Source organism: Pieris brassicae, chromosome 1 (genome assembly GCF_905147105.1).
Source record: "Pieris brassicae chromosome 1, ilPieBrab1.1, whole genome shotgun sequence".
NCBI lineage: Eukaryota > Metazoa > Arthropoda > Insecta > Lepidoptera > Pieridae > Pieris > Pieris brassicae.
The window spans coordinates 12,608,667-12,625,878 of NC_059665.1; the positions used below are offsets into that span (position 1 = coordinate 12,608,667).

Consider the following 17,212-nt stretch of genomic DNA (forward strand, 5'->3'; position numbering starts at 1 on the left):
TTAGGTCGCATTGATGTTACAACATGCATTATGTGACTATCGAATAGATATAATTTCTTAGACTCTCGTTCACAGATAAAATGCCAGAAAAACATCATTTTTATTCAACTTTTACGATTTTTACATAGATTTATATGTGTGTATTTTATAGGTATGTTGCTAATTATATGACAGAAGCAAATTGACATGACTTGACACTTGACAGTGGTTTGTTATTATTTACTTCACTTTGTATTGTAATTTTTGGTAACTTTCGAGTTCCGACCTAATATTAAAGTTATTAGGGAAATCACTATAAATCCTATGTTTTTAAATCCAAATTGATGATCTCACTCTATTTTAAATTAAAATGATATATAATTATTAAACCATAGTCTATTTTATAGACTTGTGATAAATCGTCAAGGTATTCATATACCATTTACTTATGGTTTGTACTTTCATTAGATTTTTGGTTTGTTTGTGCATAACATAATTTAAATTGAATTTATTATCCATGCACATTATTTTCATATTATATTATTGTCCCCCACTGGAAGAAATGCCAAAATAACTTTGATTATAGACATTTTTATAACCATTTAGTCACTAGGTAGTATTAAGAATGTAAATCGTCTGCTTTTGTAGGTTGACGCCAAGATGACTATAATTTATTGTCGGGAATAATGAAGAACTGCTCCAAAGAAGCATCAATGCAATTCTTCTTTTTTCGCCTACAACAAACAATATCCAGAAAATGTTGTGAAAAATGAATTTAACATCAAAAAATGTTTTTTCCTGCTTATTTCTTCGACCCTGGCTAGGAGTGCCACTTGGACTTTGGATTGCAGTTTCAGTCATTTATTATTGGTGGTTAATTTCAAGAATTAATATACTTGAAACACAAAATGTTGTCTTTAAGAAACAACTTCAAATTTCTCATTCTGTTATGCGTCAATTGTCTGCAGATACTGAAGTAACATACAGTGTTCCTGAGGTAAAGAAAATTACAATTGTTTGATTATAAACAGTCCTATAGCTATTTAGTTGAAGTTTCTTCATTAGAACACTTTATTCTAAACAAATAATATTATTCTGTTATTAGCTTGCTCAAAAAATAAGGGATTTAAGTGACATTTACTATATTGTAACTACATAAATAAAGTTGTATGGTAATAATTGAGCTAAAATAATTGATTTATTATTGGCATTTAGATTCTGTGAACAACAACATGCTAGGATTTTCTCCATATTATTTAAATAATAGAGTTTGATGCTCTAAGTGGGTAGACCTGTATTGTAATTCTCCTTTATTTATGTCATTCCTGTCTTGCCTGTAACTTTGACTTCATGGCACATTCCCTGTAGGTGAGTAAACATAGACTATGACAAAATGTGATTTAAAATGGTTTCTTTCTATTACAGATAGCTGATGTTGCTGGCACAATATGTGAAACCGTGCATGTAGCTCTTGTCTGCATGGGTAAATGTTCTAGGAATATCACTCCGATGCTTAAGTCTCTGCTTCACCATAGACAAAATCCATTACACTTTCATGTAATAGTTGATAACATGTCTGAGCCTACAATTAGTACACTTTTTGATATGTGGGATTTACCTGATGGTGAGTTTAAAATAACTTCTTTAAAATCTAAATAATAATCTTTTTTGAACTATACATTGAATAATCTATGTTTATACACTTGAACGCATAGATGATTCCAGGCCTCGGCAAGATAATGCTGAATTTAAAATAATTAGTAGTGTATATTTATAGATTTTATATGAAAACAGACCTATTTTGTTACATCCATACACAGTATATAATAAAATCACAGGATTGTATAGCTATTCAGTCTTCTTTATAAAAGTTTAAAACTTTGACTAAGAAACTCTGACTCTGGGGCAGTTGATTTTGTATGAACGAAGGGGTTTGTTGAAATGAACCAGCTAATACATATTCATATAGCTAATAAATTAGTAATGTAATATGATAAAAATTTTAGATTTACTTAACTGAGTTCAAATGAATTAGTGGCGCTACAACCTTTTTATGTCTGGGCGTCAGATTTCTTTTCTATTTCATGGGCATCTATTTCATGATAATTTATATTTTTTTTAATTATCAATTTTATTAGCAAGAACGTCATCGGCCTTCTGTGCCTGAGACAAGCCGCCGACTTTTTGGGTCTAAGGTCTTTTTTTCACCATTTAAGTAAATGATTAATGTCCACGTAGACAGAAAGTACATTGTTGCACAGCGGGGGATCGAATCTACTACCTCAGGAATGAGAGTCGCATGCTGAAGACATTAGCTCAACATAACTACTTAAAAAAATAACTTTCTTTACAGTGAAATATACTTGGTACAATGCCCAGAACCGTCTAGCAGAAGTCCGTTGGATCCCAAACAGTCACTATTCAGGAATATATGCACTAGTCAAATTGTTGTTTCCTAGTATCTTGCCAAATAGTCTTAGACAGGTCATAGTTCTCGATGCAGATTTAACCTTTCTGTGTAATATAGCAGAATTGTGGAGTATGTTCAGAAATATGACTGGTGATCAGGTAAATTACAAATTCTTTTGCATGCCTCAATAAGTTGTTTCAGATTGCTCTCATTTTCTCTGATTTACGTCAGGACTGCAGATAACCCATTGCGATTTTACTAACAAGAAAAAATGTAATTAAAGTAGATCGACACGCAAAAATACATATAATACACACTGAATATACCTAGTCTTACCATAAATACTGAAATAAAGAAATAATATTTTTCTATTGCAAATAACATTTCTTACATTTACAGTGTGTTAGTTTAATACATGAATATAAAACAAGTTAAAATACAAAACGCTTAGTCGTAGTCGTCTCCATTGGCTGCAATACATTCCTTTAAAGGTTGAGGTCAGTTATCAATAGAAGCACGCACTCTTTCCATGGGAAAATTTTTCACTTCCAATCGTACGGATTGTTTTAGGGACTCTAAATTTAAATGGCGTATAGAGCAAGCCGTACTCTCTAAAACTGACTATAAATCATAATCCAGCAGATTAAGATCGAAACTTGATGACGGCCAGTCTTCAGCTCTGATGAAGTTGCACTCTGTCGACTAATTGGAAAGCTTCCTTAGAGCTTTGAGCATAAATACGGTCATATTGTTTGTTGTTGCTCAATTGTAAAAAAATTCTAATCCGTTAACATTTTTTTTCTGTGACCACCCTTTGCGTAACGCTTCAGTAGTTGTTTCGATTTTACCACCCTATTCTTTTTTAAATTATCAGTTAAGAAATGACCAGTACATCTCTTTTTTCCCTTACTGCTTTGACCACCCTTTTCGTACGAACACTACGTGAACGGCTATCTTTTTCTGTAACAAACAGAGGTGTCGTTGTATCTATTAATAGCCCGGTACACAAATATTTTACAAATACCAACAGTACAGTGTATTGGCGCCAAAATGAGAAAACACAATGAACAATCATATAAAAATGACAGATTCCAAATTCAAATGTAATATTTTGTTTATTTTCAATTGTAACAGTATTTATGGCCAGACTAAGTAAAGTAAATAAAATTTGATTTTTTTTTATAAAGTGATTATCACTTTATTAATAACTTCTCAATCCCAGTTTATAGGTCTTGTAGAAAACGAAAGTAATTGGTATTACGATAAAACGAAGCGTTGGCCGGCATTAGGGCGTGGCTATAACACGGGCGTAATGTTGTTGAATCTCCATAAACTGCGTACGATCACGGATTGGACGTTCGTTTGGCATGACACGATTAATGAGAATCTTGCGCAGCTCCAACAGACAACGTTGGCTGATCAGGTATAGTATTAAGTTATATTTATCTAAATTTATATTTGTAATGCTGAGCTAGAATCAAATTTTGCATATAACTGTTTCTTTTTTTGGAAAATAACATATCCAATTTTATAAACATATTTTAAGCTAACATTTCTAATATATATTGACTGCTATAACTTGTAATGTTCTAAGGTTTAATGCTTAGTCATACACTTTCCTTTGGACAACCGAATTAAGTCTATTGGAGAAGAAAATGGCCCCTATAACAAAAAACACTTTGCCATTTCGTTTTACTTTTTAAAATAAAACCGGTTCATGCAACTTTTACACATCAATAGTACAATTCAAAATAAATTGTCACACAGATTTTTAATTATCACTACAGTTTTCTTAACTATAGAAATATGTTAAATTATAATACAGTATAATTATCATATACATAATAAAAATGTAATAGTTATTTTAATTTTAAATGATTTTTACATTGTTTAAAAATCATCTTAAATTATCCAGGAGATAGATTTAACGTGGTTCGTTAGAATTTTTGAGAATTTTGTAGAATTATCAAAAAGAATAATTTTTTTGTAAAATAAAAATAATTAAAAGACAAAATAAAATTCAAAAATTTTGGTATTCCGTTCCGTTCCCAGCGATTCCAAAAAGTTATTTAGTAGTACCGCAGTACTGTATCTGTTTCCTTATTACTTTTTCGTAATAGATTACCAACCTCCTGCTGACTAAACATATTAACGCGCATAGACAATTCTATTGGTGTATACAGACACCGGCAAACTTCTTGAGCATTAAACAAGGGAGTGGGGGAAAGTTTGCGCATCGTTCACAGCGCGGGACACAATCGTCAACTGATTTACCAATCACGCGAACGACACGTCACTCTCCCGCCGCCACCCCCCTCCCAGTGATACCTAAAATCGCTTCTGCGCAGGCAATGACATTGTTTAAGATGTTTGCTGGTATCTTTACATATTATTTAAACATATTTTAGGTTTATCTTTTAAAGTTGTTGTTTTCAGGATGTAATAAACGCAATAATAAAAAAAAATCCAAATTTTGTATACAATATAAGTTGTCAGTACAACGTTCAGATGTCCATGAAAACATTGGCAAAAGGCTGTTACGGTGAAGATGTTAATAATGTTAAGGTATGCAATACAAAATTAGTCTTCGTAATGTCTCAATAGATCTGAATGTAGTTTTCAATATAATTTTTTATTTGCTGTGTTTCTTTGATTGGTTCAACTGAACCTTTGGAACTTGGTTGACAGTAAGAATTGTTATTTTAAGATCGTATTAAATTTAAAAGTAATATTGAATAAAAAAAATTTTCTGAATTATTTTCCAGATAATCCACTGGAACTCCCCAAGCAAATATAACGTAAGAATCCGGGACTCGGACTATTTCAAAAACATTCATTTGTCATATGTCAATTTTGACGGAAATCTTTTGAGGGAAAAACTGCATAGGTGCTCTCAGAGTGAAGTTGTTACTTACAAGGTAGAAAAAACAATTGTAATGAAATTAATATTTTATCAAGTATTGTAGTTCTCTTTTAAAAATCAATATTCCATTATTTTTTGAACTTTAAACGTGGCTTATAATTGGCCTAGATTTATTAATTAAAGTCTCCGTCATTTAAAGTCATAAAAAAAGATCGACGAGCAAGGTCATATGAATTCACATGTATCTCTATATAACGACATTGAAGGGACTGCATTTTTAGTTGTCGTTAAATAGAGATAAGAAAAACGTATAGATAATCCATGATTCCTACTTATTAGTCATGGTCAACAACAGTCTACATGTGCAAGCAATCCCAATTTGTTAACAAAAGAACAAATTTCTTAGAAAGTTCGTATGCATGGTGCCGACAGTCGAGTTTATTGTGGGCTAGGAGGATAAAGCAACGTACACAACTGCGCAGTTTTTACTAATTTTAGCAACTTAAAAAGTACTTTATTACTCAATTGTTGTCAAGTGTATCATTGTATGGAAGACTAGCTAACCCAACTAAAGCCAATTGATTTCGACGCTTTAGGGAGTGCGTCGTTATATAGATACATGGAGTTTACACTGAGTTTATTTGAAACAACTACTGCGAATTTCATAAATATCGCTTTAGCCGTTCATGTGGGTAACATTTCTGTTAATTAACGTTTTTTAGATGAATCATTCGGATCTATGTCTAAGTTTTCGCGCCGCACAACGTGTCAAACTGCGCACTCACCTCTATTACATGGACTACAGCTACTCTAGTGCCGATGCCTTTGACGTCACTCTAGTACTGCAATTGTCTATGGACAGACTGCAGTTCTTGGAACGACTAGTTAAATATTGGGACGGTAAGCATTAATATATAATACTTGTATGAGTTGTTTATTAGCTTAATAAAATTCGACCCTGGATGCAGGACCCCTCAGTGCTGCCATCTATTTGTCGGATTGTGAAGTGACGAAACTGGAAAGCTTTATTCGCGATTGGTCTGAAACCCTAAGCTTTCGAAGGAACATCGGATATCATCTTGTTTTCAAACATGATTCGGTAATTCATATTTATTATTATTTTTCATAAGTACTTAGTACTACATATCAAATTTCTCCTGTATTATAGTGTATTTTATAAATTATTTCATAAAAAATTATATAGACTGCCCACTGAAGTTTTTCCAAATCAATTGGACTTAGCGTCATTCGTGAAAAGAGCGTTCCAATTCTTAAAACGCCGGAAACACACTTGCGAGCCTTCTGGCGATGTGAGTGTCCATGGGCGACGGTAATACTTAATATCAGATGAGACTCCTGTCCGTTTGCCTACTATTACATAAAAAAAATATTATTTACTATTACTTTCAGTAAGCTTGTCACAAAAGACTCCATATATCGCCCTTTTGCTCTGTCTAAACCAGTATTTCCCAACGTGGTGCTGCGCCCCGCAGAGGGGCATTTCGATATATATACGTGGGTAACACTGAAAATTTTTATAACGGGCCAGTTAGAAACATTGCTAATGAAAACTTTTTTTTATATTTCAATTTTAGAACTCTTTGGTAACCTAATGTAGTAGATTGCATTCATTTGTCATTTGTTTTTGTGAATTGGCGGCAAAATTAAAACTCTTGTTACACGTGAAAATGAACCTAACGCGAGAAAATTTTCGGTTATTGATTTATTATGACTTTCGTTGTGGGTTTACTCAACAACAAAGTTATGATAGGCTTCGATTAGTATTTCTTATTGAAGCCCCATCTCGTGCCACTACAATTGGTTTAACGAGTTTATGCGTGGACAGAGCAATCTCAGGATGATCATCAACTATAATGAGGGACGTTATTTAACAGCGACTACTGAAGATAACATCAGTGCTGTGCGATGCATGATAGAGGAATATAAGAGAGTGACCTATCAGCAGATACGGACCTAGGCATGAGTCAATTTCCAAAAATATTACACAATATGTCATCCGCCATACAGTCCTCACCTGGCGCCCTGTGAATTTAATTTATACCCAAGAACTAAAGATAAAAGAGGTATTCGCTTTACGAGCCCTGAAGATGCGGTGAAAGCGTATGAAAATGCCATAGGAGACACCCATAAGGAAGAATGGGCTCACGGCTTTTCACAGTGGTTTCATCGAATGCAACGATGTGTAGAGAGGAACGGAGATTTCTCCGAAAAACAATAAAAGTATTGGCAACTTTCTACATGAAGCCGTTTTTCATTTTCTAAACGTTTTCAGTGTTACCTAGGTATACATTTTAGTTTTTGTTTAGTTAACAATTTCCTATTATTTTCCTAAACGCAAGATTTTTCTTTTAATCTAGTTAAAATAATGTATGTAGGTGGGGCATGGTTCAAAAAAAGTTGGGAAGCACTACTCTAACCGAAAATAATGCAAATAATAGAGTTATGATATATTTTTTAATAGTTCGATGTTTAACTTACCGAATCATAAAGTTTTTATTTGTTATCCCTTTTTGTTAAAAATTAAATATCTTGTCGTTACATTGAAAAAATCTTATATCACCCATAGGTGCATTACCCGGTGAACTATCTCCGCAATGTGGCTCTCGAGAATGTGAAAACGCCCTATGTGTTCCTTATGGACGCAGACTTCGTCCCGATGGCCGGTCTTTATGCCCATTTGAGAGCCGCTATCAAGTTGATTAATCCGTATCCGCAGAAAAAGGTATCACTGGCGTAACAATAATAATTTTGTGCTCTATCTACTTCTTTAGTTTTGCGTCCGGTTTCGTTATTGAAGTGAAACTTCTTTATCGGCGTTGGAAATAAATTAACCGTCATATTTTTCGGTTACGCGTCACATTTTTTCATTACGCGCCTTCATATCAAACATATATTTTCCTGTCCCTACTACGGTTGATTCGAAGAGTACTTTCTTCAGCGGAGTAGGGATAGGATATCGTTTAACAATGATAGTAATAATTCTATTACAATTAATGAAATTCTGTAATAATCTTAGTAATTCTGTAGTAATGAGGTAAACTGAAATAATTGTATTATTTGTTTTCATGTCTATGATAATAAAAGCCTTTTGTTAAACTTTATCTAATTTAACTTTATTTAACCAATTTCTGTAAAGTTGTAGTAGATCATATTTAGAAAAATAAGGTCATAAAGAAGTTTCACTTCTTACGAGTGTACACTAGTACAAGCACACATCTTTTATTTCTCTATTGGAATGTTTTATTAATACACATCAAAGTTATTTAAACAATTGTCTATAGATTAAATGCGATATGAAATAATGTTACAATAAATTTTACGATGTTTCCCTTGTCTAAACAAGTGTTTCTACTACGATTGCTCTAAGAATAATAGTAACACAATACACAAGAAAAAGATAGCGTTAGACAAAATATTGGTAGTTTATATTATAAATTAATTAAAAGTATTTAAAACATTATAAGTAAGATTTGATATACTTACACTGCCGTTCTAAGTAAATGTCAGATTTTTTTTTAAATTTTCTATAAAATTATTTACATTGTTAAATGAATTTTAGAATCGAACCCACATACACTTGCTTATTATTATTTCTCTAGTACTTTTTATAATTTTCTGGTTCTTAATAGATTCGATTTCAAAATTTTAGTGCTTAGTAGTCCCAGCATTCGAGACACAGCGGTATCGCGCTTCTGTTCCACGGTACAAAGCCGCATTGTTGGCACGGCTATCTTCCCGTGGGGATGTGGGACCTTTTCGAGCCAGGGAATGGCCCAGGGGACATCGCGCTACCAATTATACGCGATGGGCTAACGCTACTGCGCCTTATGAGGTAGAGTTGATTTAGAAATATATTTATTATTTTATTGTGTTTAAAAATTTCAATCACATCTTTATTGCTTAGGTATAAAATCCATTTTAGATTAAAGCTTGATTAGTGAAGACTTTCAAAAGGAAAGCTCTAAGGTGAGGAAAAACTCTATGAAAAAAAGGTTAATAAACTCTTCAAGTTTTTGTCTAGGTCCTAGACGAGACTCAAATTAGTACAGCTGTTTCATCTTCAGACGTCAAGGCGTCGTCTGTCGTTCCACAACTGACCGGTTTTAAAGCAGTTTTCACTACCACCATGTGGAACTAGCCGGCCACTGAAGGTCTGCGAAAATATTTAAGAAAAGAACGTACCAATTCTTCAAAGGCCGGCACGCACTTGCGAGCTATACGGCAATGTGTCCATGAGCGGACATGGACACATGTCCATGTCCTGCGTGTTTGCCTGCTGTTACATTAAAAAATCCTAAATTTTTATATTTTAGGTTGAATGGCAATCAGATTACGAGCCGTATTTAGTAGCACACAGATCAGTTCCTAAATACGATACAAGGTTCTCTGGATTTGGTTGGAATAAGGTAAGAAAATAATTACTTTGCTGTGAACCTTTAAGGGTTTCCTACTTCTTTTTCTAAAATGATTTGACAATTCAGTGTTGATTTATTTTCATGTTGCTTTCAAGTTTCATTGATATAATGGTTTTGTCTTTTTCTTGTTGTTTTTGGTTGATTTTGAACACAGCTTATATCAAAATATCTATATAGGATATGCCCGACACCTTCCTTTGATATCTTTAGGGTCTCGGCTAAAATAGAATCCTCAATGGTTGATTTTCCTGGAGCAGAGTTTGTATGTTTATCAACTCAAGTAACTTCGCTTCAATAGTATTTTTTTTTGCCAAAAAGCAATGCTTTATTAACACAGGAAAATCCTTTTTTATCCATCTTTTTAAAGAAACAAAAGTTTCTTGACTCAAAATACTATATCTCACAAACAAAAAGTACGACAGTTGTCAAATTTATATACGTGTCTTTTGAAGGTTTTTTTAGCGACATCTATGTGCCAGCCTATGAACAGTTCAGCCCACCTAATGTGTATTATTTTAATTGCTCTGTTTATATTGTGTGTTGCCTGTTATTATATTTAAGTTTAATTATAGGATGTTTTCTACTCTAACTTAAATAACATTGATTTCTTATCTGTGAAGCAACTTCTCTAGTTACAAGTTGTATTTATTAATGTCTGTTATTCTTTTTGTATATATTGTGTCCTTATGAAAAAATAAATAAATTGCGTAAGAATATTGCCTATGGTTGTGGAATGTATCGTCTTAGGTAATGAGATGGAGAAAACAGCACTCAAAGTCATTTAACACCTTAATAAACCAATAGTTTTAAATATTTGTCAAATCAAGAAAATCGGAGGTAAAAGTAGTATTCGAAAGTGTTACTAATGAGCGTGGTAAACAGCCGTTATTTTTAATATATAATTTATTTGGCCTGCGACCAGACTGTGGTATTTCGACAATACCTATGCAGTTTTCGACATCAATTTGATTCGTCTTCATCTTAGTCAAATATTCCTGGGATCAAAAAAATTACCGCTCGTACCGCTCGCACTAATAAATGCGATTATTATTTATTATTCAATATTAGGTCCTTACATATGAAATTGGCGTTTTGTCGTACTGGCCACTTTGACCTCAAATACCTCCTCATTGGTTAGGAATTTCCAATTCAAATTTGTACAGCTATTTACTCATGTATTTGTGCTTCGATGACCGTCATTCATTTGTTTTTTTTCTTCTGTTTTTTTCTGTTTGAGTCACTCATTTTACAAAATGGAAAACTGAAAGTATCGCATTATTTACGAGTACGAGTTCCGCCGTGGCACTAGTGCTGCGGAAACGACTCGAAGGGTGAATGATGTGTATGGCGGTCATGTTGCAAAAGAAAACACAGTTCGTTTTGGTTCCAACGTTTTCGTTCTCGAAATTTTGACCTGCAGAACAAGCCCCGTGGACGGCCTGAGACCCAAGTTTATAATGAAGTATTGAAGGCTATTGTGGAAGCGGATCCATCGCAAACCACGTCCGAGTTAGCTGCAGGCTGCGGTGTTAGTGATAAAACTGTTTTAATTCACTTGAAGCAAATTGGGAAGATTAAAATGCTTGAAAAGTGGGTACCTCACGAATTGACTGAAGCAAACCGGCAAACGCGCGTCGACTGCTGCGTTACATTACTGAACTGGCACAATAATGAAGGTATTTTAAACCGAATCATTACCTGTGATGAAAAATGGATTCTTTACGATAATCGGAAGCGCTCAGCGCAATGGTTGGATCCTGGCCAGCCAGCCAAATCCGGGCAGGATTTAGCGAAAATTAACCCCAAAAAAGTTACTTGTAAGCGTTTGGTGGACTAGAGCCGGTATTGTTCATTGCAGTTTTCTCAAATCTGGCCAGACTATTACGGCTGATGTCTATTGTCAGCAATTGCAATCCATGATGGAAAAGCTAGCGGCTAAACAACCTAGGCTGGTCAATCGCTCCACGCCACTGCTACTTCACGACAACGCTAGACCACACACTGCACAACAGACGGCTACCAAATTAGAAGAGCTTCAATTGGAATATCTAAGACATCCTCCGTACTCCCCGGACCTTGCTCCAACAGATTACCATTTTCTCGAAATTTGGACAACTTCTTGCAAGGGAAAAAAATTAACTCTGATGGGGCAGTCCAAATCGCGTTCACAGATTTTATTGATTCCCGTCCGACTGGTTTTTTTTAGTAAAGGGGTCAATGAACTACCTATGGAAATGGTTCATACTTTGATTAATTAAATATTTTATATTTAAAAATATTCGATTTTTTTGTTCCTCCCATACAAAACGCCAATTTCATATGTAAGGATCTAATAATTCATTTATTAAAGAAAAGGAATAAGAATGTTTTATTACACAATTATTTATCTTTCCAGGTATCCCACAGCGTAGAGCTCAAAGCTCAGGGTTACAAACTAACAGTGTTGCCAGATGCATTTGTGGTACACACTCCACACGCACCTTCGCCTGACATCACGGCGTTCAGGGCGGATCCACACTATCGAATGTAACTAATTACCATTCATATAAAACTATTGTACTACAGAAGTTTAAGACAAAAAGTCCATTGGTCGAACCTAACCCACGGTTAAGAGTCGCACGTTAAAGCCACTAGTTTGACTGCTCACAATAAAGTTTTGACATTCATATTAAACAAAACCCTAGGTAAAGATGTAAATGAACCGCTTTCAAATTAATGTGATTCGTACATGTTAATTTTCAGATGCTTGTCACTTCTCAAACAGGAGTTCCTAGAGGACTTACGAAAACGTTATAATGTAACCTTCGACTCGGCCAAAGATTCGCCTTTCATGGCTCAAGCTAAGAGTCTATTGTTAAATCAGAGAAATGATTAAACACCAAAGAACAACGTGACCAGTATCGACCTGATACTGATTTTTACTATTAATCAAAAAGTACATATGAATCTCTGGGATACGTAGTTTGTTACGTGATTTTTATGACAACGAAAGTACACTTATATTATGTTGTGTTCATTTTACAAAACTAAATCGTATGTTGTTTATTAGTTAAGCGTTTTAATGCCCGTTTTTACTTTTACTTTTACTTCCTATATTCTATTATGCTTTGATGTAAAAAAATATAATTCGCGTGTCAAAAATGTGACCAGAAATTTACGTTGGAAACTACTTTAATGTGACCATCTTATAGTTTTCCTACCTCAAACTTGTAAATTTGCTACGTAGACATCATTACAATGTTATTTACAGTTTAGATTTCCCATACAATTTTTCCATTCGAATTCGAATTCGAAGAACGCGAATTCTAATCGAAGAATACACGCTCCTGCTCCGTTTAGTTATAAACTACCGTCTATAACTTTTTAATACAAAAACATAGCAGTTCGATTGTGTTGTTAAACGATAGTTAATATTTTACCAAAAGTATTAACAGCTAAACTTATTTGTGTTTAAAATACAGTGTAAACTCTATATAACGAGACTGAAGGGACTGTGCATTATATAGCGTTATAGAGTTGTCGTTGAATGTAGAGAAAACAAACTTATAGATAATCCATGACTTCACTTATTAGCCATGGTCAACAACAGTCTAACGTGCAAGCAATCCCAATTAGAAAACAAAAGAACATTTTTTTAAAGAAAGTTCGTATGCATGATGCCGACAGTTGAGTTTATTGCAGGCTTAGGATAATAAAGCGACTAAAGCTGCGCAATTTTTTCTAATTTTAGCAAATTAAAAAGTACTTTATTACTCCATATTTGTCGTTATTGTTGGAATTGTATGGAAGACAACCTAAACTAACCTACGCCTATTGGGACGTTACATGGAGTTTACATTGTATATAAAAACGGGCATTCAAATACAATATGGCTTGCCATAGATTTATTTTTGCATACCTTTACATAATTTTAGATAATTTCAATCATATTTTCTTAATTTAATATACTCTAATAAGTAAAGCATAATATTTTTGAAAAATCGTTCCTTTTAAACCAAATTATTTTAAGGATATTTCCTATTTGCTTTTGTGTAACCAAAGCTTGTCACGCGTACCTCCTATATTTTAAGAGTCAACATGTATTATTTTAAATTACCAATAAAATTATAATTCTAATTGTTTTTTTATTCCTACTTTTAATACACATGAGATATCATTTTAGACTCATTCGTCAAGTAGCTATTGCTCTTCGGGTTTTCTTTCGATATCAGCATCCATAGGAGGACAACAATTTGAAAATCTAACTCTTGAATGTCTTTTTTCAATGTCTCCACAGCTTTCTTCGCATTTATCAAAGGCGCATTGTCATTCATTGACGAGCCTCGCGATTCCGTTCTTTGCTTTATAATTTCCACTTTAGCTGTTAATTCATTAAGAATTTCCTGCTTTTCTGCCAACCCTACACTCGCTTCTTTGGACTCATTCGTTACCTTATTAAGTTTATCTAATAAGGCACCATATTCACGAATAATTGGTTCGAATTGTTCGTTTAATATATTCTCGCGCGCGTTTATTTTATCCATTGAGGAATTAATGTTGGTATATACTTTCTTAAGTTGTGAAGATGTTGTTTTAAATCTTTCAAATAGTTCATCTTTGTATAATCTCATTTGCGCATGCCGAGCACGCCAATCTCTTGCATCAGCCGTTATTTTGAGTCTCAACGCTGGTGCTACTCTCTCCAGCTCCAATTTCCATGCTTCCCAATCGTGTACCTTATTTCCAAAGTTACTAGAATCCTTTTCCTCCTCACCAGCCAGTTCTCCATCCGACTCTTCTGAATAAATCGCCATTTCTTCTTCTACTTTGTCAAGTGTAATCTCCGTCTCATCTTCCACCTGGTCAATGTCATCTACAGTTTCTTCTGCGTCGATTATATTAATAACTGGCTTTTGCCACTCAAAGTCCTCTTTTTTAAGCACCTCATCTGCTAAAACGTCTAAAATATAGCAGACTTGCTCACCGTAACCTTGTTTTAATTTGTGTGATGAGAAATCAACTGTTATATCCTTTTCCCGTAGAATATCGACGATGCTAGCGATTATTGAATTGGGATCGTCTTCTTCGTTTGGTTGTTCGAGGGCTTTTCCGGTCTTTCGTATGAGCCATGCAGCGGTTGAAGCAAATACAAAGAATTGTTCTCCTGGATTCGTTGATGTGATGAAATAATAACGGCTCATTGGCTTCATTTTGATTTCTGGTCGTAATTCAGTATCTATCTTTAAAAGTCGCAACTTGTCCATTATGTTCAGATCCATGGTTCGATATTTTTAATTATACTAGTTACACTTTTCTGATTATTATACGTTTTAGGTGTTAATATTAGATTATATAGTACTTTAATAACACAAAGATGGTAAACATGTTTACATCAACCGTGTACGCGTGTTTACAAATTCAGTTGCTTAGCAACGACATACAATCTCGCCCTGTCACTGCTGTATGATTTCGCTACAAATATAGTGTTATATTGTTATAGATATAATAGTATATTGTAACACTATTTGTAGTGTAGAGGGCATAAATGTCTGTGATTGGCGATGATTGTACGTAATCGGCGTTTTGCCGGTACATCAAAGGAACGATGATGGCGTGCGCGTCTACATAATCACCGATTACTTAGTACGTAGTTGTCTCGGGCACAGTAGACATGTTATTTCAACACATTTTAAATATGTACTTTAATACACATACGTAACAGATAGGATTCTGAAGATTTTGAAACATATTTTTTTTCCATTATCAATACTGAACTCAAATCTGTATTTAAAACAATTTTCGATAGACGTCATATCACAACAGTAGACAGTCAGTAAATGAACGTTCACGATTGTGTAGAGAGTTGCCCGGATCATGGAGCGATCATGGACGTTCATTCGATGGGCCACCGTGGCCATTAGAGGGCATTCGTGTGCAGAATACTTCATCTGAAGTAGTTCTGACGGAACGAGACATTGCGAGCGGACTACCTGAACTGATTCTTTTTCCATTTCTTGGACGCCACGGACGTGTGATAAGACATCTTCGATTGATTTGTTTTGACGATTAATTACCTGTCAAGAATAGCAAATCATTTCAATATGTGAGTTATCCAAAATATATAAATCATATTAACCCTTCAATGGTCTTTCGAAATTGTGAATTCATGTTAACTTTAAAATTATTCCATTACGTTAGAATTATACTTAGTCTGGCCGTAAATACTGTTACAATTGAAAATAACAACATTTGAATTGAGAATCTGTCATATTTATATCATTGTTCATTAGGTTTTCTCATTTTGGCGCCAATACATTGTACAATATTTTGCTCTTAATCACCACACTCAATTGAGGTGGTGAACCGAATCGCTGTGATTGCATTACACGAAGTAGGTATGGAGCCAAATGCAATTTTCAAAACTCTCCATACGCTTGGTATTAGTAAAATATTTGTGTACCGGGCTTATAATAGTACAACGAGACCTCCTTTGTTTGTGACAGAAAAAGATCAGGCTGTCCACGTAGTGTTCTTACGAAAAAGGTGGTCAAAGCAGTAAGGGAAACAATTCGAAGAAATCATGTCCGAAAGCAAAAGATTTTATCTCGGGAGATGAAGATAACAGCTAGAACCATGTCGCGTATTTTAAAAGATGACTTAGGACTTGTTGCTTATAAGAAACGTACTAGTCATTCCTAACAGATGTTTTGAAAAATAAGAGGGTGGTAAAACCTAAACAACTACTGAAGCGGTACGCGAAGGGAGGTCACAGAAAAATTTTGTTTACGGATAAGATTTTTTTTACAATTGAGCAACAACAAACATTATAACCGTATTTATGCTCAAAGCTCTAAGGAAGCTTTCCAATTATTCGACAGAGTGCAACTATCCAACTTCAGTGATGGATTGGTGGGGTGTAAGCTATGAAGGAGTGACTGAGCCATACTTTTATTGAAACGGTATCAAAATATCGGCATAATTGTATCAATATACCATTATTGAGAAGGTTGAAACCCCGTAACAACACCATGTTCAATAACCAAGAATGGTTCTTCCATCAAGACTCGGCGCCGGGTCATAAAGCTCGGTCTACACAGTCTTAGTTGAAAACAAACGGACTTCATCAGAGCTGAAGACTGACCGTCGTCTAATCCCGATCTCAATCCGCTATGATCTATGGCCAGTTTTAGAGAGTACGGCTTGCTCTGAATGCCATGATTGTTTCGAGTCCCTAACACAATCCATACGATTGGCAGTAAAGAATTTTCTCGTGGAAAGAGTGCATGCTTCTATTGATTGAGACCACTTCGAATAAGCTTTATATATTTTATCTTATATACTAATATTCTCTAAAAGTAATAAATATTATTTGCAATAGAACAATCTTTTTTACTGTTTTAGTATTGACTTATGTGTAGTATTGTTATGCCCAGACTAAGTTACGTATTTATTTTGTGTTTTTAGAACACAAATTAAATATATGTGCATAATTCTAACATCAAAATTTCACTAATCCACCCACGTCAAAGATCTAGAAAATAAATA

The 17,212-nt window shown here is 34.2% G+C and overlaps 2 protein-coding genes across 3 annotated transcripts; one reads left to right on the forward strand and one right to left on the reverse strand.

Moving 5' to 3' along the window:
* Positions 1 to 257: 257 nt before the first annotated feature.
* Positions 258 to 13,753, forward strand: LOC123711009 (LARGE xylosyl- and glucuronyltransferase 1-like). 2 transcript variants are annotated; one of them, XM_045663391.1, is made up of 14 exons: positions 258 to 430; positions 628 to 976; positions 1,405 to 1,603; positions 2,333 to 2,547; positions 3,612 to 3,812; positions 4,826 to 4,954; positions 5,155 to 5,307; positions 5,975 to 6,152; positions 6,221 to 6,351; positions 7,840 to 7,995; positions 8,923 to 9,105; positions 9,587 to 9,679; positions 12,084 to 12,214; positions 12,431 to 13,753. In XM_045663391.1, the coding sequence occupies exons 2-14, from the start codon at positions 749 to 751 to the stop codon at positions 12,561 to 12,563; spliced, it is 2,130 nt and encodes a 709-aa protein (XP_045519347.1). In that variant the 5' UTR covers positions 258 to 430; positions 628 to 748; the 3' UTR covers positions 12,564 to 13,753. The 2 variants fall into 2 exon arrangements, with proteins under 2 accessions (XP_045519347.1, XP_045519354.1); XM_045663398.1 differs by having other exon boundaries at positions 258 to 406.
* A 26-nt stretch (positions 13,754 to 13,779) lies between these two features.
* LOC123711021 (intraflagellar transport protein 57 homolog) lies at positions 13,780 to 15,052 on the reverse strand. The gene has a single exon (XM_045663411.1). It carries the CDS (start codon positions 14,944 to 14,946, stop codon positions 13,825 to 13,827), a length of 1,122 nt encoding a protein of 373 aa, XP_045519367.1. The 5' UTR covers positions 14,947 to 15,052; the 3' UTR covers positions 13,780 to 13,824.
* Between the last annotated feature and the right edge of the window lie 2,160 nt (positions 15,053 to 17,212).